This window comes from Sander lucioperca, chromosome 9 (genome assembly GCF_008315115.2).
Source record: "Sander lucioperca isolate FBNREF2018 chromosome 9, SLUC_FBN_1.2, whole genome shotgun sequence".
NCBI lineage: Eukaryota > Metazoa > Chordata > Actinopteri > Perciformes > Percidae > Sander > Sander lucioperca.
In genome coordinates, this window is record NC_050181.1 from 41,105,014 (window position 1) to 41,128,351 (window position 23,338).

Genomic DNA, 23,338 nt, shown 5'->3' on the forward strand with positions numbered 1-23,338 from the left:
TCTGTTAAGTACTCCAGCCTAGTCTTTAAACGCCGCCGTTCAAACTCCGTTATGAGGATCCTATAAAAACGCTATAAAGACCGTTGCCGTGCTTGCATCACTCCCTTACCCCTCCTACCAGTTCCTATGGCCACTTTGACCCAACTTTTGTACTCATGAAAACAGCAACATTTCAAAGTGGCTTGTTTGGTGCATATTTTTCCATGTAGCTCTTAGTCTCTGCCCTACTTCGCTACCAGATGGGTCTGACCCATGAGTTTGCTGGGGGGCAGGAGGAGCACTGCTGAAACGGGTAAATGCATTGTTTAAAAAATGAGTGAAATAATTACATCTGGCATGACCAGATATTTTATAAATATCTTAAATAACACAAAACTACTAAATGGTGGTAGGTAATACATCAGATTTGATATACTGCTTTAGTAAAAAAAATATTACCTGGCTGACGATGGGAGCAGCAGGACGCAAAAAACGAAACTGTTGCACTAGTCTGGACATCTTGCCGTGCCAAACTTGCAATAAAGGTTTCCTACATGCTATGTATATACATGTGATGTCAGCTTACTAATTGACTGCGGGTTTTGTGTAGATTTGGACTTTTATACGTTTCTTCCACTTTGTTTAAACGGCGAAGTGGAGTGGCCTCATTCACCTGTTCGGAGCTGGCTGGTGAATGTGACGCTCATATAGGCCTTGCTGTATACACCGTGACCCTTTTTGTGGATCTACTGATTGCTGTGGATTACTTTTTTTTCCGTGTCATTGGATTACGGCAAAATACTTCGTTTTTGCATTTGGATAGGCATCTCAACAGACTGTAGGTCAGACACTGATTGTTCACTGTTACATTTTAGTTGAATTTAAGTGTCGGGGAATTCCACCACCGTCTGTCTATTGCGTTCCAAGACAGCCGTGCCGCGATTGGATTTCATAAGGGCGAATTGTTAAATTGTTACAATGTAATTCAAAATCTGCTTTAAAAATAAACATATATGTTTTGGAATATAATGTTCAGCTTCGGCAGCTTTAACTATGTGCTAAAATATACAATGACTGAGGAAGCCTATGCAACCAGTGTTGATTTTGCTATTTCCCAGTGTCCTTTGCTGAATGGTCTCAATGTTTTATATACTTAGTATTTGAAGTAATGCAGTAATGCAGGAAGTGTGCATTTAGTTTCCATGCTTATTGTGTTTCCACAACAATGTTAGTGAGTAAATCTACTGAAATGGCCACCACACCATAACAGAGGAGTGTGATGTGTAAGATGAGAATACAGAGGTTAATTTATGTATGTCATGGCTGAATAAAATCACATGGCATCTGTACATCTTTGCTAAGCACAAACTAGGACATAAGGGGAGGGTCATGCAAAAATTATTACTGGCAAGGGTAGGGTCAAGACTTTTTAGCCTAAAGGTCCCAAAACTCCTCCGGTGGCCCCTTAAATAAATAACAGTCCCTAACTACTTGGTCGGAAAGAGGTTTTAGACAACACAGAGAATGGAAGTGGAATGAAATTGCATATATAGACAGAGCAGCCACCAGTGCTGGAGTCGGCCTACATCATTTTCTGTTATATCCTATTCAGCATTTGCATCACATTCAATAAAAATCTAATGCATGTCGATAATAAGTTGTGTCCTCTTCAATAGGCCATCGATAATGAATTTAGTTAAATGGCATAACTAATGTGCATTTGCGGACTAGTAATGGGCTCATCAGAGTTAAGGGAAACCCGCATAGGCCAATCCGGTCCAACTCGGCCTCCCACGTCCTGTCGTCCTGTCCAATGATTGCCACCCACGCGCTGACGTCTCCCATTGTTTGGACTGGCACGATAAAGACATGAAGCCGGCACTCTTTAGAATGCATGAAAGCGAGTCCTGGGGGCAAGTTCACCAATGCGTGAAGGAGGGAGGAGGGAGACGACAGCATGGAGGGATAGAGATGAGGGGAAACGGAAAGAAAGGAGAGGAGTAAAGCTAATGGTTTTATGGCGACAGTGATAATCAGGCTAGGTGAAAACCATTTCATCTCACACAGAGTTGAAGGGATGCTGGGAAATGGAATAAAGCCGGTTTTCAGTGTTGCGTTTAGCGGCCATGGTGCAGACACATATGTCAGTTTCTGTGTATATATGCATGATGCATGCATTTCTGTACATGTATACTTAAAAGGGAATGAAGTTTAGGGCTGGGTGGACTGTATGTGATTTATAATTACACATGTGGCTCATTCTTTATGTTTAAAGACATCTTTGAAGTTTTCTTTTGCACACTAACACATACAGTGTCACATACAGTATATATGCAAACATTGGATATGCCAGCCAACCTCAGGGGTGGAGATAACGCTGAGGCATGAAAAGCCTGAAATGGCTCCCTCATATCAGACCGCACAATTAGGCCTGCCATTGCAGTGCCTTTGCCCTGGAGTCAATTGTGGCACAATACAGAGCTCTGCTTGGCTAGATTCCTCAAGGCTTTTACCCTCTGTGGGTCTGAATGCTGCTGCAGCCCACTAACTGTATTGTGTGTGTGTGTGTGTGTGTGTGTGTGTGTGTGTGTGTCATGTGTCCAGTGGGTGCAGGAGTTGGACACTAGGGTCATTCACCCTCATGCGTAGTGGCTTTTTGTTCTCTTCCCTCTCTCGCTCTCTCTTGGTTTTGTGCACATATACATAAACAAACAAATGAGGCTTTGCACTGACATTCGAGCAACACCAAATTGGCGGCTCTCGTGAGACATCCGCAGGCAGCACTTCTCCCTGATGGCCTTTTCTTCCACAATCCTGTGCAGCCAGAAGAGTCTGTGAGGAGAAATTCATCGGCAGTAATCGCCCTATACAACACAAGATTTCCAATAGACCTACATCCAGGCAATCCAGCTTTATGGAAACCCAAGAGGGTCTTAAATTCTCCACACTGAGAATTTACATTCTCACAACTTTACCTGCCATCAGAGAAGAAAAACAGGGAAATTTAAGACTTCGTTAACCCCAACCCCCCCCCCCACCCCCCCCACCCCACCCCATGCCCCAAATAGGGCCATTTCTGTCCCTGATTCTTTTTCTCTTCCCAGTGTATAAGCTTGGGCTTCTGTGGAAATTAGGTGAATCCATCACACTTTCTTTAGCAATGCCTTGGTCCTCTTTCTGGTAGAGAACACACAGTAGAGGCAGGGAGACGGGGTGCAAAGAGACTGTCTTGACAATTTTTTATTTTTTTTTGGGTTACTTTTTCATCTGACCTGGCAGTGTGCCCCTTCACGCAGAATAATAGGAGCTAAAGCCATTCTCTTTTTGCCGAGCCATCAGTAAGCCATGGAGAGCCGGGGAAGAGGAAGTGATTTCCATGTTAATGGGAACCTTCCCGGCAGCGTCAAAACCTTTCCCTTCTTTCCTTGCTTGCATCAATCCTTCCTCGCTTCCTGTCTGTTTTGTGCATACCTACCTTTACCTGCTGTCGGCCCCCAAGCACTCAATTCTCCTGCTGTTGTCTTGCAATGTTACCTTTCACCTCTCAGCCTCTGTTTACTTCTCCTTTCTTCCTCTCCTCTCGCACACTCTCTTTTTTCTCTCTGTCTAGTTTGATGAATGGAGTCGCTGGACTGTGAGCGGCACATCCTCAACGGGGTGTGGCGGGCCCATTGCTACACATCAGTGTGTGTTTGGGTGTTTTTTGGGTGTTTTTTATTTCACTTAGCCTGCCTCTCATGTTGGTATACATATGTGCAAATCCAGAAAACAACACTCCTCTATCCCCTGCCACTGATGTCCACTCGGCTGAACATGTACAACTCCCACCTAACACTCTGAGGGTCCCTGAGCAACTGGACATGCTCCCTGAGGTCTTTCCATCCACTCCTGCCCTCTCTGCACTCTTGAACCTATTCTCCCTGGGCTCCCTCAAAACATGGCTAGAAATGGTCCAGTGTGTCATCTCCTCTGAGATATGCTTAGTAGCTCCATCCACTATACGGTCTCTGTCAGAAAAACGGCGGTAGGTAAACTACTCTGCCGCGGGGGGGGGGGGAATGAATCGCCTCTGCCCTGCACTCTCATCCCTTATACATAAAGCCTGGCAAGGCCAAAGTGAGTGCTGCTCCAAAAGTTTACGACATTCTCATAAATCATGAATATACTTCAACATATTGGGTAAACAGATGATCATTCTTTGAGCCGAATATGTATAAAGTAAACTTTTGGGGATGCACAAAGACAGATGTGATGCTAAGATGGACCCCGCAGTGCCTTGCAGGAATCTGAGGCTTCCAGCTGTTTTAAACAAGTTACAAATAAGCAGAAGTGGCTTGTTGTTTGATGGAAACAAACAACTTTCATGTGCTGGAATAAGAACTGCAAGAGGAAGGACTGGTGATTGTGAGAAAAGCAAGGGTATAGTCTGGATGAAGACAGAAGGCCTGTCCTGAATATAATATAACCTTATATCGTGGCTCGGAGGAATAAGCAAACTGTTATCACAGCTCCAAACTATTCATTGTTGCAGCGACTCGTAGGAGGGAGAGGAAACATCCATACTCTGACTTCAAATAAAAATGTCTGTCTAGATTGTTTCTGTAAGTAGTGTTTTTCTCTCCAGCAACATTGTCGAAAGCTGTGCACCTGCATTGTTTTTCCAGAGCTGTACGAAGGCTCCCATGGGGTTTAGCACGTTGTAACTGCTGCACTTGCAATTATGGGTTCAATTCTCACCAGGCTCATTTTGCTGCAGTGCATGAATGCAGAGCACGCCGCTTTGCATAAAACACGCTAAACGGCAGAGAGGGGAAGGCTAGTTTCCAAAAGTAATCTGTTACACATAAACTGCTTTGAATCTATTTATCTATGTCAATGCAAATTACGTATTTATTCAGCTCACAATCTGTACATTTATATTCATGGTGTTCTCAACATCTGACAGAATTACCTGATGTTAGTTTAAGATGTATAAAATGATGGAAATTACAATAAAAACACCAGTTTGACGTAACTCTCGTGGGTAGCGAACAACCAATTATCTTCTAGTTCTATTTGACCTATCTGAAGACCTATCGCTGTAAACACAATGCATTGCAGCTACGATCAGATTAATGTAATACATGTCATACAAATTGTCTCTTCTTTGACACATCAGTGTATCTCAGAGTAGGAAATAAGTTGTAACTGGACAAAGCTTCTCAGAGTAATGCATTTTTAGGCCCTACTTTTATGACTAGGAGTAAAAGCCTTTCCTCAATTTATGAAATGACTTCTATCTCTGCTGATCTTAAGAATAGCTTCATAAGTGTCCAAACCTGTTAGCTGAGCTGCCAGGAGATGGCCTTTAGGAACATTCAGTGGGAGGAGGGATATTAATGGATGACAGTGAGATTGTTAAGAGATACTGTTTGAGCAAATATTTCAATTTCTTGACTGATTTTGGGTGGTATGCTCGCAATAACGTCACAGCAACAGGAAAGTGTAGCTTTGTAACACTTACAACCAACAATTTCTGCAGGAAAAAATCTAACTATATTGCTGCAGCTTCACAAATAATGATTCATTCATTCCCCCGCCACTCTCCACTCTGAAGTAATGGAAAAACAGCCTGCATTATATTTAAGAGATATATTTCACAACAACCTTTCTCTCGAAATGAATCATTTGTAAGGAACACCTATTAAGGGCAAAAAACAGGAGGTGCAGAGTAGCAATATAATTGCTAAGTGCCTAGTATTGCACAATACAGACAAGATGCGGCTCTAATTTAGGCATTGTAAAACAATGAAGACACAGCTAAGTCAAATCAAACCCTTAAATTGATATTTTTCTATTGTTTACTTACAGCAAAAAGTAGCTTTTGGTAAATGTCACTATGATATTTAAGCTATTATTTATTTTTTGCATTATGTTTTTGCATACACGGTGGTGCAGTTAGCACTGTCACTTCACAGCAACAAGACATGCAGGTTAGGTTATGTGTAGTCTCTTTCCACGACATTCCACTTCCAGGATTGCTCTCGTTCTGCCGGATGACACTATTTTCAGATGTCCGTTTTCGGCTGTCCCGTTACCTTCCGCTTACCTTTTGTTGTAATTTTAAACTCTGATCGATAAATGAGGACTATGGTTATTGCTCCTCAGATCTCTGCAGGGTAAATCCAGACAGCTAGCTAGACTATCTGTCTAATCTGAGTTTTCTGTTGCACAACTAAAACAACCTTTGAACGTACACGTTTCACCAAAACAAGTTCCTTCCCGAGGCTATTTTGCAGCGGCACTGTGGCGCTTAGCACCGCCCAAGATAATTGGGATTAGTTTAAAGAAATGCCAACAAACCAGAGCACATTTTTTCTCCCCTCCTGCTGCGGCTGTGTGGACTAGCCGGACCCTCCTTTACAGCGCTGTGGAGGAAGGTCTGGCAATGCGAGAGAGACTAGGTTATGTGTGACTCTACAGCCGTAGGAGTTAGCCTAAACTACACGTCATTATAAATTATATTGTGCTGAGTGTCGTCGTCAGAGAACAGAGCAGTCATTGGTGCTGTAGAAAGTCCTTCTCTGAGGTAGGAGTGTTTTTTAGTCCTAGGTTAACTTACAGCATGACTCCTGGGGGTGATTCTAAGACGCTTGATAAATACGGGCCCTGATTGCATTTCCCAAACCCACTGGCATCACATAATGTATTCAATCAGTGTAAATCACTTTACACTAACAAGCCTGCAAGAATATTCACTGTAGTTCTCGTCCAATTCTTTTTGGTCCTTCTGTTCCAGCGTCGTCTTCTTTAAAACCTCATATATTGATGCCTATTTGTCTCAATAGGAAGCGTTTCTCATCTCAGTGAATCCATGGCAGGCTGCAGACTTTAGCCACCTTGTGCTTATTAACCCTGACCTCTGAATTTGCATGCTCTGCACCAGCACATTCTGGGGGGAAAATTGAGTGTTTGATTCTTAAAATGGTTTTGACTAATTCCATCTAGCTCCAACGCTGGGGTTGTGGTTGCACAGAGTAATAATGATTGCGGCGATATATTAAACAATTGAGTAATAGGCAATAATTTCCAATAATTGTTATTCTCTAATTAAGTTTTACATCTTCCGAGCCCAAAGAGGAGATGGAGGAAATAAAATGAAAGGAGGAACTAATTAAAATGGAGGTGGCTAATACCAGCATGCTTTTTATCTTTTTTATTTTCTCTATCCCTCTGTTTTTCTCACTCTGTATTAATATTTCATCTAAAGTTCAGTGCTTTCTGCTTCAATAGACAGTAAAATCACTGCTGGAAACACTGCTCTCAGTCACATCTCTCTTTCTGTCTTTTTCCCCGTCTCACTCACAGTCCTCCTTCGTTCGTAATTCTCCCCCTTTTTTTTCTTCCCTCAAGCTCTCGCCGTTCATTTCTTTGTTTCGCTCTCATAATATGTTGCAAGTGGAAGCGAATGTCAGCGGCATGTCTAACTGGTTTGAGCCAGCTACAAACTGTGCTTTCCCGTCAGTCATTCAGCCAGCCAGCCTGCCACATTGTCCTTTTATCAGTGAGCTCTAGAGTCAGTCAATGTAAAGCTTTTTAGCTACTTGATATCACAGAAATGTTGGAGCATTACCTTGCTGCTGGATTTCATTTTTTTTAAATTGAATGTAATGTACAGTACTTGACTTCTAAGAATATTTCGATGAATCTGTTGCAGAAAGCCTTATTATATAAGTTACCAGTTCATTTCTGCTTTACTTTATCCTTAACCTGAAAGGAGCCGCCGTTGATTCAGCATTGACGTGGGGTGGCAGACGCCACATTTTTTAGCAGTGTTTGCACATAGACACCTGGGTGGGCCCACATCAGCATGCAAGTACATGCATTTATTTACTAATGGACTAATGGACATACACTCCGATACACACACGCACGCACGCACAATCACACGCATGCACACACACACACACACACACACACACACACATTCACTCACTCTCAGGCATCCTCCTACTCCATATGGCATTAGAACAGAGCTGAGTAATGGCTAATGGCCTACCTCTCTACACAAGGCAAGTTAAACAGCAACATGGAGTGTTTTATGCCGCTTGCCCTGGAGCCTGTAAAGAAAAAAGATCTACCCTGTTTTATTATTAACCCCATTAGCACCGAGATAGAAGGCCTCACTTTCACTTTCACTGCATGCAGTCTGATTTAACCCTGTAGTTGCTTGGGAAGAATAAAAATTCTGCCTATACAGCAAACACTGTTTCCATCCCTGCCTCAGCTATCCACCCTCTCTCTGCCTCTAACACTCATGATGATGCCTAAATCACACTCTCTGCCTTGATCCTCCCTTCCGTCTCTAGCCTTTTCCCTTAAGCCCTCTTGAGTGTGAGTGCCTGTGTGATGGACTCTCCCTAAACGGATGCAGATTTTATTCAGGCTATTTTCAAAATCAGTGCCTGCCCTTTAGCCGACTAGACATTTTTTTAATGACTCCCCAAACTCGACGCCTTCCACCACCACCACGAGTAAACACTCTGCCTCTGCTTCAGATAAGACACGGCCGAGTCACATACTTGAGTCATATGTTTTCCTCTCCTCTCCTCTCTCCTCTCCTCTCCTCCGAGTGCTTTTACAGCACAGGCCCTGGTCCACACTTGTCTTCAAAAAGTGGTTCCCTGCAGGTTTTTCACCTTCTGCATTCCTCTCTTCCCATTCTCTCTATCCCTCTCATGTTGCATCTTTCATTTCACATTTATCCGTCCTTTTACAGTCGCCCCCCTCCTATTTTAGATTATCCCCAGTCTCCCTCCCTTCTCCATACAGGAGTATGTCAATTTAAGCTCTTTTTCTGCACATTTAAACCTGAATTAAACAACCCCCCCCCCAATTAACACTCACCACCTGTCATTTCACTTCATTTCCAACTAATCCTCCTGCCAGCATGGCACTATTCATCCGATCACCTGCAAAAACAAGCAGTCCCTGGCCAATTGTTCAAATAACCGTCCCTTAGTGTGTCATGGGGAATCAGAGCAGGCCGATATGAACTAGAACAAAGAGACATGCAGACAGTGTCTTCCTGTCTGTGTAGTGCCCAAGTACAGCACAGGAGGGCTTTCGATCTTCTCTCCGTGGCGCAATTATGGCCAGTTCAGCGGGTAGCACCTATATTAGTGAGACATGAAGCATTGAACCGGCGCACCCATGCTGTTTCTTCTCAGCCCACTCTAATGACTTTCCCTGTGTGAACAAAGGCACAGGACTGATCCCAGTCAGTCTCTATTTTCATCTGACGTGTCATCTTATCAGAGGCCTGTGCTGCTTTTTGAGCTTCCTTTTGTGCAGAATGAGCTGGGAATCTCTCCCCGCCATTCACCTTTTCACAACCCCCCCCTCCTCTTCCCTGCGGGATCCCCCTGTTTCTTTTCCCCAAGTCCATCACAGGTGGGAATGATGTATGACTTGTGTTGCCAGCTGCTCTCCTGTGTGAGCAGAAAGCTGATAATGACAAAGTCTAGCCTACTTTGCCAGCATCACACCCCCTTTGTCACATTCCTTGTGAGCGCTCCCTGTGTGTGGCAAGTGTGTATAAGAGAGAGCGAGGCTGGAGCTCTTCACTCTGCTGTTATGTGTGTGATAGAGAAAGCCCATGACAGGGGCTGTTGTGCCGGCGTAGGCGTGCGTTGCCCAGTTTCACCGTACAATAGCACAGATCAATAGAAACTGCATTCTCTGACTGGTAAATAACTTCTAATTTGCTGTCTCATTAGCAATGTCACTGTTTATGTTTGAGTCTTCGTCTCAGCCTTCTGGTGCTGCGTCAGTCCCAGATGGTAGGCATGGTAGTCACGCCATATAAACCAGGACTTAGTGTAGAATTATTGGCACATGCCATCCCTTCCAATGGGCAGACCCCTGCAGAGCCACGTGGGGGTTAGCATACTCTGTCAGATATAGTCATATATTTCCTCGAGAGATTACTGTGTGACACATGCTTTTTATGTTATATCATGTAGTACAAACTACTATGATAATGTGATTGGGCCCAATAATATTTTCTTTAAGCAGGTAGCACAATAAATATACATCCAGTTGTGAACATCTCAGACTTTGGTACCTGGCTGCAGGGATTTGCTCCCATCCAGCAACAAGAGCATCCATCAGTGAGGTCGGACAGGGCTCTGAACAGGTCCTTCCAAACTGAACCGAGTAAATAATTTCTTTATGGATCTGGCTTTGTGCAGGGGACATTGTCATGTTGAAAAAGGAAAGGGTCAAACACAAACTGTTGCCACAACTTTGGACAACCCAACGTTCTCACTCCAAACTCGTAAAATATGGACCCTTGGGCAGTGGCTGTCAGCGTCAGATAAGACGCAAAAAGCAACCTTAAGCGTGTGTGTAAAACGTACCGGGCAGAGCAGCAGCTACGCGGCGCTTGAAGATGACGTAGTATTAAGAGCGACAACTGTAGTAGTATGAAAGCCTGAATTTCCGCATAGGTTGGGGTGGTGGGTGGGTCAAACAACACAGGACTTTCACCCCGGAGACCGGAGTTTGTGTCCCACGTGTCACTTTTCCTAAACTGTCGCTTTCTTCTTTTCCTAAACCCAACTGTCCCGTTCTTGTCCCGCGTGTCACGGAAACGTACCTTTTATAAGCCCAGCCACGATCTTTTCTTAAACCTAACTGCGTCAAAAGTGACGGCAATAGTCCTGACCAGGCGCGTTTAGATAAAGCGCGTTTAGATATGACGCTAAAGGAGACTTGTAGCGTCAATAACAACACCAAAGGCCCCTGACCAAGCGTCCGTATTTTACGTGATGGGAGTGAGAATGTGTTGGAAGCCCACTTTTGTCTAAAACATCATTTTATAATGTAGCATTAACATTTCCTTTCATTGAAAACAGCCAAACATACAGTATGTCCGTATACCTTTATATATAGTGTAATTTTAATATTATTAAAGTAACATAACAATTAAAATGTCATTTCAGTAATTGAACCTTCATCTGCTAAATATTTGATTAATTTTGATTAATTATGATTAAATATTCCAAAAACAACACCATAACCACGATTTCCTGATAACTTTTCTAGCACGTTTAGGTGAGAAATACACAAAACAACCCTGTTTCCTAGAAATTACATTTATATACTACTAATTGTTTAGGCAATTATGTTTTTTGGGGGAAACATTCCTGGATTATGTTCCCCGGCAACAGTTCCTCTAGTGTAGAAGTGGTCCATTCAACTTGGGTTTTCTCATTATGTTGGTAATACATTACAATTCTCCCAGAACATATTTGTTGTTGCAAATTAAAAGTATGTAAACGTAATATTTATGAGACAGAGTTGCATGAAAAATTGTCTCTTACAGGCTTGAAATTATTTGCACTTCAGCAGGATTGATCAAGCTGAAGAAAAAAAACAACCCATGTGGTGTTTGTGATCTCTCTCAAGAACTGGAGCCAACTTATCCAATTTTTCAAATATTAGAGTGTAGGGAATTTGACAGTTTTGGTGACTGGAAGAAGTGTAAGAAAGTATTCACAGAGAGCAATAAGGTTCAATGTTCTTTATTTGTCATGTGCACAACAAATACAGAACTATTCGTTGACATTGAAAATCTGAGGCCTCAGGCACATCCAACAATGCTCATTAAATAAATAAAAACAGAAGATCATGCAAGTAAAAACTAAATCTGACAAAATATAGTGCAAGTTAAGATATAGGGCTAAAATAAAAATGGAGTAAACAGTAATAATTTGTGTAAACACTATTGAAAAATGAATACAACTGAATGTAAAAGGAATGTAGTAATACATATCTGCATAATGAGAAATAATAAATATATACTGTATATGTATATGTATATGTGTAGAGGTCTAAACAGTTGTGAAACAGTAGTAAAGTATATAAAGGTAAAGTGACGGTTTGAAGGTAAAGTGACATGCGTGGTCGGGTTGGTTCAGTGGTGGAGCAGGTGCACATGTACTGAGGGGTTTGTGCCTCGACGCAGAGGTGGCAAATTTCCTGCATGTCGTCCCCCTCTCTCCCCTTTCTCACCTAGCTGTCCTGTGAAAAATTGAAGGCGGAAAAGCCCAAAAGTGACAAAAGTGAGCTCAGAGCTCAAGAGTTGAGGAGTCTTATGGCATTTTTCCATTACGAAAAAAGTCCCTGGTACCTGCTAACAGGTACCTTTTTTAGTACCACCTCCGTCGAGGTTCCAAGCGAGCTGAGGCGATACCAAAAGGTGACGTGAAAGCGACAGACGGGTGTGTCCTGAACAAACCCGCCATTTTTAAATAGTTTAGCCAGCTGTGTTTTTTTTTTGCTGCCTCCAGCTTCATTTGAAACTAAATGTGTCTTCTGGCTGTGGCAACAACAACACACCTTCGACGTTCTGTCTGTGTGTCGCGTTAGGTCACGGCAGTTTCCTGCGGTGGCGCTATGACGACCAGTCACGCTCGCCTCACACATGAGGCGGTACAAAATCTGCAATGGAAAAAGGAGGACGGGGCACCGCGGTCGAGTCGATTCGAGGCGAGCCAGGCCGAGTCGAGCAGGTACCATGTAATGGAAAAACGTCATTAGTTGGATAAAGCTGTCCCTGAGCCTGGTGATGCGGGACCGGATGCTACGGTGGTAGAGCCTATTCTCTGAGTCCCTAGTGTCAAAACTTGGTCACAAGGTTGGAGGGCCCTATGGTGTTGAATGCTGAACCATAGTCTATTAACAGCCTTCTCACACATGTGTTTCTCTGGTCCAGGTGGTAAAGGGCAGTGTGGAGGGCGAGGGGGGTGCATCTGTTTATCTATTGTTTACTGCACACAAATTGAAGTGGGTCCAGTAAGTCACTCCAGCATTGCTGCTGAGTACTTTTAAGTAACCTTAAAGGTCCCATGGCATGAAAATTTCACTTTATGAGTTTTTTTAACATTAATATGAGTTCTCCCAGCATGCCTATGGTCCCCCAGTGGCTAGAAATTGTGATAGCTGTAAACCAAGCTCTGGGTATCCTGCTCTGCCTTTGACAAAATGAAAGCTCAGATGGGCCGATCTGGAATCTCCTCCTTATGACGTCATAAGGAGCAAGGTTACCGCCCCTTTCTCTGCTTTGCCCGCCCAGAGAATTTGGCCCGCCCATGAGAAAGAGAGAGACATTATGGCTTGAAAACTAGCGAAGCATAGTAGTTGGTCAAGGCCGCACCCCCACCCTCCACCTTGCCCCCCCTCTCTCCTCCTGAATAGCATTTAAAGCTACAGACACAGAAATGGCACATCCTAAGTAAAGCTCATTGTGGGACTGGCTCTAGTGGCTGTAATTCTGCACCAAGGCTGAATTTCGGGAAAGAGACTTCAGATACAGTATTAGGGGACCACTAAGGTCTATATAAAAGCATCCAAAAAGCAGCATGTCATAGGACCTTTAAATTATTAGGTCCAGTTTTGTTTCTTTTCAAAAAGTAGCTATTAGTCTATGAGTTATGGTAAGTGCACTGAAACCAGCCATCACATCCTGTACATTACACTTTAAGCAGTTAACCTGCTCGAGTAAATTGCAGAAGAGGAAGAGGAGGAGGTAGCATTTGTTCACCAGGAGGTGAATGAGGTAAAGTAAAAAAAAAAAAAAAAAAAGAAAAGTGGGTAAAGAGCATCCTGGAGAGCAGCATATGATAATGGGGCCAATTCATGGCCCTTTAGAGCCATAAGGCCAGCAGTGAGCGTAATGCTACTGTCACTCTCACTGCATGTATTGTGTGCAAAGGAAATGCTGTGGCGCTAGCTATAGCAGCTAACCACTTAAGCACATATAGCGATGAAAAACAAATCCCAATTGAATGTCAGTGGGGAATTTGTGTCATTTGTGCTGTTATGTAATCACCATTGAGAAACAGCTGGCAAAAATCTCACAGCCATTACTGCAGCAGCCAGAAAGTGGAAACACTAATAAATTAATAATACATTTGATTTATGTTTTATTTTCCAGAAGAGAATTAATCGAAGCCAATCAGGTAAACACGGAGATCATAGCTGGGGAAACAGCATTATTACAAAGGGCAACTTATTGAAGAATGGTAAACTATTATATCATCTTCATCAGGAGGGAATTTGTTCTAATCCCATCAAATCTATCTTGGCTGTTGTAATTTTAGAGATTTGTCCATGCAAATATACTGACTCTTATTACCACAGCAATAACATGCTGATTCCTAATTTGATAACTGTTTGTCAGCTGGGGAAATGACGGGGTTACTGATTATTCCCTTCTGCCATATCTATTGATCTTTGTGAACTCCTTCTACTGATCCAGTGTTAAGTCATTATCCCACTGATGGGTGTCCTTATTGCGAGGGTGACACTTTGTTTCGTCAGTGGGAATTTGAAGTGGTATTCTGTTTCTGCAGTCCATGTTCTGTACAGACAATAGAGTCCATAACTGGAAGTGACCTCTAGACAAGAAGTAAAAGAATCAAGGACAGCATGAATTTTAATATGCTCTAGTTAACTCTACATGTACTTTGTAATATTCTAAAAAGTGGTTGTCAAACAGGTAATGTAACCTTTATAAGAATCGAGGTGATTTGTCCCAAATAATGACGCTTGTGTGAAACTACCAATGTAATGAAGACTGTGCTCACCAGAAAAACAACAGCTTTAGTCTTTTAGTCAAACACTCACTTGTGACCTCTTTTGGTGAGCAAATCGTGAGTAAAATGTAAGTAAAGCGGAAGCAAAACATGATTAAAAAGTGATTAAAACATGAGTAAAAAAAATGTGTAAAACGTGAGTAAACTGCAACCCTTTATGTGGACTGCTGTACTGATTAATCCAGAGGCATATCTGTTCCGTCAGACTTTGTGTAGACAAGCCTTAAGGGAAAAGGTTGGGTAGACTTTGAAACTAGAAACCGCTGTTTGAACCTGGTTCCTACCTTGTTTAACCATGACAAGGATCATTCTCTGACCTTTATCAAGTAGTTTTAATCAGGGCCGTATCTACTGTACCACAGAGAACATTAAGGTCACGTGCTCTGTATTTTGTCTGGGTATTTTAGCATCCTGGAGGGTTTGCACTCTACAAGTAAAACTTAAACATGGTGTGTATTGTTTTTCTATTTAGACATTCATCGTGGGAAATGTACAGAAAATATAATGAATAACTAAAATATATAACATGGAAAGAGAAAATCCAAATAGTATATATAATTGTGTCTGGGGGTTTGGAGTAGCATTGGGGGCCACAACCTCAGTATTTATCAAACCCTAGCTATGACTAAAACGTATCCGTACAGGTGACAGATCAGGAAAACGAGAAAACTCAATCATCTTTGTGATGGAAGGCACAGACAAATAACCTGTTTAGTTGTTCACGTTGTAGGACTTGTTGGTGTGATAAACCCTTGTGTTGCTTTTAAAAAGAATGAAGACTTTAAAGAGACAACAATCAAACATCCTGCTGGGTGATAACTTTGTTTGCTGATGCCACTCTAATGTGTGAACCGTAATCCTAATCCTCAAAGTGAAACAACCTCTCGTTTGTCTCGCTGTCAGATTTACAGAATTCATCTGACTGAGTGTTGACCCAGATACTGTCTTGTTAAAGTGCTGGCTATCTTTTATTCTGTCAACCCAATGTGTTTGTGCGACGTTGTTCTCTCTCGCATTTACAGGTCTATCTGATTGCCTTAGCTTCAGCTGCAGATAACAGCTCTGTTTGAATGAGCCTGTCTGTTCTGTGTGCAAGCCAAATGGTGATATCTTACCCTTTCCCTCGCTCAATTTCTATCTTCCCTACCATACATATTCTTGTCAGTGCAGCTGGTGGCCGCTGTGTCTCTGTGTGTGTTAGGTTGAAGTAAAGCGGTAGGTGGATATTTGAATTTATGTGTGCACGTGTGCTTTTTATGCAGCAATGCGAGTTCACAGATGTACTCCCTATATACACATGGGTGCATCGGGTGAATCATAAGAGAAATGTAATGTGTGTACCCTACTGTATGTAAACTGCAAAGCCAGCAGAAGGACTCTAATAATGTGCTGCTTTAATGGGCCAAGCACTAAAAGTAAAACCAGCATGTTTAAATATGATGGCAGCGGACATGAAAAATCCTGTTATCTTGATTAATTCTTCTTAGCAGGAGGAAGGAATGGATGACTCAGAGACTAAAAAGTGGATGTTTGTATTTGGCTCATGTTATCAAGTTCAAATGTCTTTTCATAGCTGTAATCTTTGCTTTTTCTTTATCTCTTCCTTCTGTGTTGTTCTTTTTTTTAGTTAATTTAGTTATCTTCTTCTCCGGGAACCATCACCTTATCGTGGTGGAGAGGTTTGTGTGTCCCTATGAACCTGAGGGCTGTGTTGTCTGGAGCTTTGTGCTCCTGGTAGGGTCTCCCAAGGCAAAGTGGTCTCAGGTGAGGGGCCAGACAAAGAATGGTTCAAAAACCCTATGAAAAAACGAGGTAGAGATGATGTGACCCTGCCCGGAGGAAGCCCGGGGCCCCCGTCTGGAGCCAGGCCCAGATGGAGGGCCCGTCAGCGAGCGCCTGGTGGCCGGGTTTGCCACGGAGCCCGGCCGGGCACAGCCCGAAAAAGCTACGTGGCACCTCTCTCTCCAACCCTGTGGGAGGAACCGCTGGGGTTGGGTGCGCTGCCACATGGGTGGCAGTGAAGGTCAGGGGCCTCGACGGACCAGACCCGGGCAGCAGACGCTGGCTCTGGGGACGTGGAACGTCACCTCTCTGTGGGGGAAGGAACCGGAACTTGTGCGGGAGGTGGAGCGCTACCAGTTGGATCTGGTGGGGCTTACCTCTACGCACAGTCTCGGTTCTGGAACCATACTCCTGGATAGGGGTTGGACTCTTTTCTTCTCCGGAGTTGCCCAGGGTGTGAGGCGCCGGGCGGGTGTGGGGATACTCACAAGCCCCCGCCTGAGCGCCGCTACGTTGGAGTTTACCCCGGTGGACGAGAGGGTCGCCTCCCTACGCCTGCGGGTTGTGGGGGGGAAAACTCTGACTGTTGTTTGTGCGTATGCACCAAACAAGAGCTCGGAGTATTCGGCCTTCTTGGAGACCTTGAATGGAGTCCTGTATGGGGCTCCAGTAGGGGACACCATAGTTCTGCTGGGGGACTTCAACGCGCACGTGGGCAATGATGGAGACACATGGAGAGGCGTGATTGGGAGGAACGGCCTCCCTGATCTAAACCAGAGTGGTTGACTTTCAACTCACACCTCCGGCGGAGCTTTTCGTGCATCCCTGTGGAGGCTGGGGGCATTGAACCCGAGTGGACAATGTTCAAAGTTTCCATTGCTGAAGCTGCGGCGGGGAGCTGTGGTCTTAGGGTCTTAGGTGCCTCAAGGGGCGGCAACCCACGAACACCGTGGTGGACACCGGTGGTCAGGGAAGCCGTCCGACTGAAGAAGGAGTCTTTCTGGGATATGTTATCCCAGGGGACTCCGGAGGCAGTTGCAAGGTACCGAAGGGCCCGAAGGGCTGCAGCCTCTGCCGTGAAAGAGGCAAAGCAGCGGGTGGACTTTCGGTCGGCACCAAGGTGCTTCTGGAAAACCGTTCGCCACCTCAGGAGGGGGAAGCGGGGAACCATCCAAGCTGTGTACAGTAAGGATGGGACGCTGCTGACCTCAACTGAGGAGGTAATAGGGCGGTGGAAGGAGCACTTTGAGGAACTCCTAAATTCGACTAATACGCCCTCTATGGTAGAGGCAGAGCTGGAGGATGATGGGGGATTGTCGTCAATTTCCCTGGTGGAAGTTGCTGAGGTAGTTAAACAACTCCACAGTGGCAAAGCCCCAGGGATTGATGAGATCCGTTCAGAAATGCTTAAAGCTCTGGGTGTGGAGGGGTTGTCTTGTTTGACACGCCTCTTCAACATTGCGTGGAAGTCAGGGACGGTGCCTAAGGAGTGGCAGACCGGGGTGGTGGTTCCCCTTTTCAAAAAGGGGGACCAGAGGGTGTGTGCCAATTACAGGGGTATCACACTTCTCAGCCTCCCCGGTAAAGTCTACTCCAAGGTGCTGGAAAGGAGGGTTCGGTCGATAGTCGAACCTCAGGTTGAAGAGGAACAATGCGGATTCCGTCCTGGTCGTGGAACAACGGACCAGATCTTTACTCTCGCAAGGATCCTGGAGGGAGCCTGGGAGTATGCCCAACTGGTCTACATGTGCTTTGTGGATCTGGAGAAGGCGTATGACCGGGTTCCCCGGGAGACACTGTGGGAGGTGCTGCGGGAGTATGGGGTGAGGGGGTCCCTTCTCAGGGCCATCCAATCTCTGTACGACCAAAGCGAGAGCTGTGTCCAGGTTCTCGGCAGTAAGTCGGACTCGTTTCAGGTGAGAGTTGGCCTCCGCCAGGGCTGCGCTTTGTCACCAATCCTGTTTGTAGTATTTATGGACAGGATATCGAGGCGTAGTCGGGGTGGAGAGGGGTTGCAGTTTGGTGAGCTGGGGATCTCATCGCTGCTTTTTGCAGATGATGTGGTCCTGATGGCATCGTCAGCCTGTGACCTTCAGCACTCACTGGATCGGTTCGCAGCCGAGTGTGAAGCGGCTGGGATGAGGATCAGCACCTCTAAATCTGAGGCCATGGTTCTCAGCAGGAAACCGATGGAGTGCCTTCTCCAGGTAGGGAATGAGTCTTTACCCCAAGTGAAGGAGTTCAAGTACCTTGGAGTCTTGTTCGCGAGTGAGGGAACAATGGAGCGGGAGATTGGTCGGAGAATCGGCGCAGCGGGTGCGGTATTACACTCAATTCATCGCACCGTTGTGACGAAAAGAGAGCTGAGCCAGAAGGCAAAGCTCTCAATCTACCGGTCAGTTTTTGTTCCTACCCTCACCTATGGTCATGAAGGCTGGGTCATGACCGAAAGAACGAGATCCAGGGTACAAGCGGCCGAAATGGGTTTCCTCAGGAGGGTGGCTGGCGTCTCCCTTAGAGATAGGGTGAGAAGCTCAGTCATCCGTGAGGAGCTCGGAGTAGAGCCGCTGCTCCTTCGCGTCGAAAGGAGCCAGTTGAGGTGGTTCGGGCATCTGGTAAGGATGCCCCCTGGGCGCCTCCCTAGGGAGGTTTTCCAGGCACGTCCAGCTGGGAGGAGGCCTCGGGGAAGACCCAGGACTAGGTGGAGGGATTATATCTCCAACCTGGCCTGGGAACGCCTCGGGATCCCCCAGTCGGAGCTGGTTAATGTGGCTCGGGAAAGGGAAGTTTGGGGTCCCCTGCTGGAGCTGCTACCCCTGCGACCCGTTACCGGATAAGCGGAAGAAGATGGATGGATGGATGGATGGATGGAATTTAGTTATCTTTTTACAGCAGGTTTTCTGGCCACATTTCTACCTGACTTTTAATAACATCTCAATGCAGAGCGCTCAAACGCACACTCTGCCTTTCTCTTCTTTTATCTCTCTCCTTCATCCTCTCAGTTCTGTTTAATTGAATGCCGCCTTATCTGAATGAAATATTGCAAACATTTGCTCAGCACAGGTGGAGAACAGCAATTTGAAATAAAAGGGCCAAAAGACAAAATCAAATGTTCAATGTTTACGTTTAAGTGTATCAGCGCTAATGAAACGACAAAGATGGCTTCCCTAATATGTGCCGTCGTCATGTGTCTCTCCCAGGTATGTGGTCCTTCTCCGTTTCCGAGCTGGCCATCCCGGGGGCTGAGATAGGGCGCATCTCGGCGGCCGACGCCGACCTCGGCGAGAACGCTAAGCTGGAGTATACCATCCTGGAGGGGGAGACCGGGGAAACGTTCAACATCACCGGAGTGAACCAAGAGGCGGTCATCACGCTCAACAAGGTGAGAGGAAGATGACAGAGACAGAGGGGTGGACAGATGGAGGGAGGGGTTGAAAAAGGGTGTGTACGAGAGGAGGGGAGGAAGAGGACAGAAGGGTCATTTGGATGTCATGAGAATGAAAACAGCTATGATGGGGGGAAGCAGATATAGAAAGGTGCCGGTTTGTAAAGGTAAAAGAAAGGACAGGAGAGGAGAAAAATAAGACATGAGAAGTAGGAGAGGAGATGACATGAGAGGAGTTTTGTTTTGTCTATGTTGCCTAAGCCCATTAACCTGGAATTACCTGGATATACTGTACACAGAGACACTGTGTAAGCCTATAAGATTTGACATGATTCATCTCTCAGCAGCCTTTTCAGTGAGGATTTTTGAACAGGTGATCTATATTCATCTCACCTGTTCTTCTTATTTGACTCCCATCAGATAAGACTGGTTTGATGGGTTTCTGACAAATGAATTCCCTGCTTGATTCACTAAGAACCAGCCTCCCTTTTTTATCAGTATTTGCATCTTTTTACAGCAAACATAATGAAGCATCCGCACAAAACTCAATCAAAGCACGACACATCCAGATGCAAATGTTTGCGGCGGCTGAGTTGAGTGTAAATTTGCAGCAGGAATGTTTTGACCAGTGTTGAGGCGTTTTGACTGCTGCCGTTCAGCAAAGGTTTTCCGTGCTGAGCATTTGCATGTACAGACAGATCAATGAGGCGCTGCCTTTCCATCCTGAGTCCAGCTGGCTCATGGTTCCCTTTAGTGTAATAATAGATGATTTCAATTTCAAACATTCCCCTAAGCTGCCTGTCATCTCCAATAATCGCATTCTTATGAAAATATGTGTGCACGGTGGGGGGCAACACCCACTCATTAGCAGTATGGCTTGTAACATACATGCATATGTGTCTGTCTCATGGCAAGGACGTGGGCCTCTGCGCTCACATGTAATGTAGACATAATGTAGAGAGGGGCCCTGTGTGCCTGAGGCATGTTTGAGATATGATGCTTTCATTTCAAATGAGCCCTACAGTGCCTCAGACACTTCAATAAAAATACATGCGTGTCTCCCTTAATGCTGTCAGCCTCCTCTCTGATCTAGGGGATGACAGTCATGAGAGTGTGTGCTGTGTGCTTGTTGTGTATTCTGTGTAATATGCACAGGGTGTTATAGTATATGCATTTCAACGCAAGAGTGTGTTCACGCATTTGTGTATGCTTGTTTATTCAGAACATGTTTGTGTATTACGATGAGATTGATCTACTCGACTTTATTAAAGAATAAGGCTTCTCATAAATGGACTGAAGGCAACAGGCAGACTAGGGAAGGCAGAAAGCATTGTTGACAATAAGAAAAACGTAAAATATTGCCACCCATATCGTTCAGATATAAAATATTGGTAATTTTGTCCAGAACTGATATGATGATGAAGGCTTGTAATAGCAGGAATAACAGTGCCTGAGAAAATACTGAAAATGCCAATTCAATGTCCCAGAGACGAGGGTGGTGTCTTCCTATTCCTTTTTTTGTCTAAAACCCCACACAATCTAGAAAAACAGTATATCCCTACACTTGAAGGGAGTTTTAAATTTTTCAGACAACTCAACTCAACTCAACTGAAGAAAAGTCTCCAAACTAGTATGCCCATAATATTATTTGAAAAGTCATCAAATATGGTCCTGAAGGTTCTGAAATGTTTCCAATTGGGAGATAGCTTGTTTTGAAGAATAGAGACAATCTGCAGAAAATAACAGCTTTTTCTATTCAAAGCCTATATTAGTTAAGCTGTGAGTTTGGGATGTTTTTACTGGTGAGTGCACACTGGTGTGTTCTCAAAGTCAGGTAGCCAATGTATACTGGAGTATGTGCATATGTGTGTGTGTGTGTGTGTGTGTGTGTGTGTGTGTGTGTGTGTGTGTGTGTGTGTGTGTGTGTGTGTGTGTGTGTGTGTGTGTGTGTGTGTTTGTGTGAATTCATCACCTTGCTAGTTCTCAGCCTTGGGGTTTGTAGGATTCTTTAAAACCACCCGCACCTGGAGGTGGTGTGTTGAGCAGGATTTCCAAGCCCACTATGAGCTCCTTTGAAGAGAAGCAGAGAGGCAGGGAGAGGACTGGATACGGTAAGAGATGCAGAAAGAAAGAAATCGAAGGCAAGGATTCAGGAATGAGAGGAACGAGTAGGGATGGAGAAGGAGAGAGAAGATGGAAGCACTGAGGGAGGCATTGACAGCAGAGAGTGCAGTATAACAAGGGAGTAAGAGCATGAAGGAACCAGAGAGAGGAATGCAAAGAGAGAGGGAGAGAAAGATGCAGGACAGCAAGAGCTGTGAAATCAGTGACATAAATTAGCACAGCTAGAGACTGAGCGGCACAGGGAGGTAGACATACCCATCCAGTAGGACAAGCAGGTAAAAATAAAATAAAAAGGAGAAAAAAAACTTAGAGGTAGGGAGGGGGGCAGAATGGCAACAACAAGACGGAATAAAGAAGTGAGAGCATGGGGGGGGGGAGGAGAAAAAAACAGCAACCTGCTGTGTGTAAAAGGAGAGTCAAAAAATCCAACATGTGCTGGGCGACTGGCAAAATGGGCACGAAAATGACATGTAAATAAACACAGTAAACACCTCCCACCTGCAGTATTCCTCCCACCGGATTCAGCCACAGTGATCTCAAAGTCACAAACAAAACACACAATTAGTATTACAACATGGCCTCCTTCATGCTGTTCTGCTTTGCTTTAATCCCTCTACAAAGGCACCGAGAGAGGCAGATAAATAGATTAGACCAGCGTTGCTTCTATGGGTGAAATATTAGATAAATGAAGACTCACAGGTTACATGTGGATTCATTTTGGATGCTTCCAAGCTAAGTTGAACATATATTGAGCACAGATGCTGCAAGGCTCCATTTTAGAAGTCAACTGTAGCCCTATAGCAGTATTGGGATTATGTGGGAAGGTGGGTGTGCTACAGGAAACTCACACAACTAGAAAACGATCTGACTTGAATAGGTTAAAAAGGGCTTTAGCCTTGCAGGGAATCCACGTAATACTTATAAAAAACATGTAAGATAGGTTACAACTAATACAATTAAAAACAAACAAAGTGTTAAATTAGCGCCAATATCCCCCTCAGTTTCCACTCTGTGACACAGAACAAAAAAATACAATAAAAAAAGCCTTTATTTAATGCCTGCATAAATGTTTAGGTGTGTTAATATTAAACATGCCCCGGTATCCATTTTCCTGAGGCAGAAGCCTTTCAAACTGTGAAGAATTTTAACAGGGGAACCAGATGATCTGTGTGGCCCCGGAGAAGGAAAGATTTCCGAGTGGAACAATTTGTGTTCCAACAGAGTCGGCCTTGACCTTGCTGGTCATCTCACTGCTGTGGGCTGAATCTCTTTAACCCTTGACCTAAGATGCACACTCCCTCACGCAGGCAGCAACAGATAACGGAGAAGCACACCTACACGAGCACCAATAAACCACGGAGAGAGATATCTACGGAGGCACACATCAATATAACTCACTTGACCTTGCGGCTCCGTGTTTAAACTG

The 23,338-nt window shown here is 44.5% G+C and overlaps 1 protein-coding gene across 5 annotated transcripts in view; it reads left to right on the top strand.

Annotated features, from left to right (window-relative positions):
* Nucleotides 1–23,338, top strand: part of LOC116057982 (cadherin-2) — a 151,937-nt gene that overhangs the window by 100,664 nt on the left and 27,935 nt on the right. For all 5 annotated transcript variants that reach the window (XM_036004839.1, XM_036004842.1, XM_036004843.1 and 2 more), the window contains one exon: nt 19,604–19,785. In XM_036004839.1, coding sequence (XP_035860732.1) covers nt 19,604–19,785 — 182 coding nt within the window. The remainder of the gene's footprint in view (nt 1–19,603; nt 19,786–23,338) is intronic.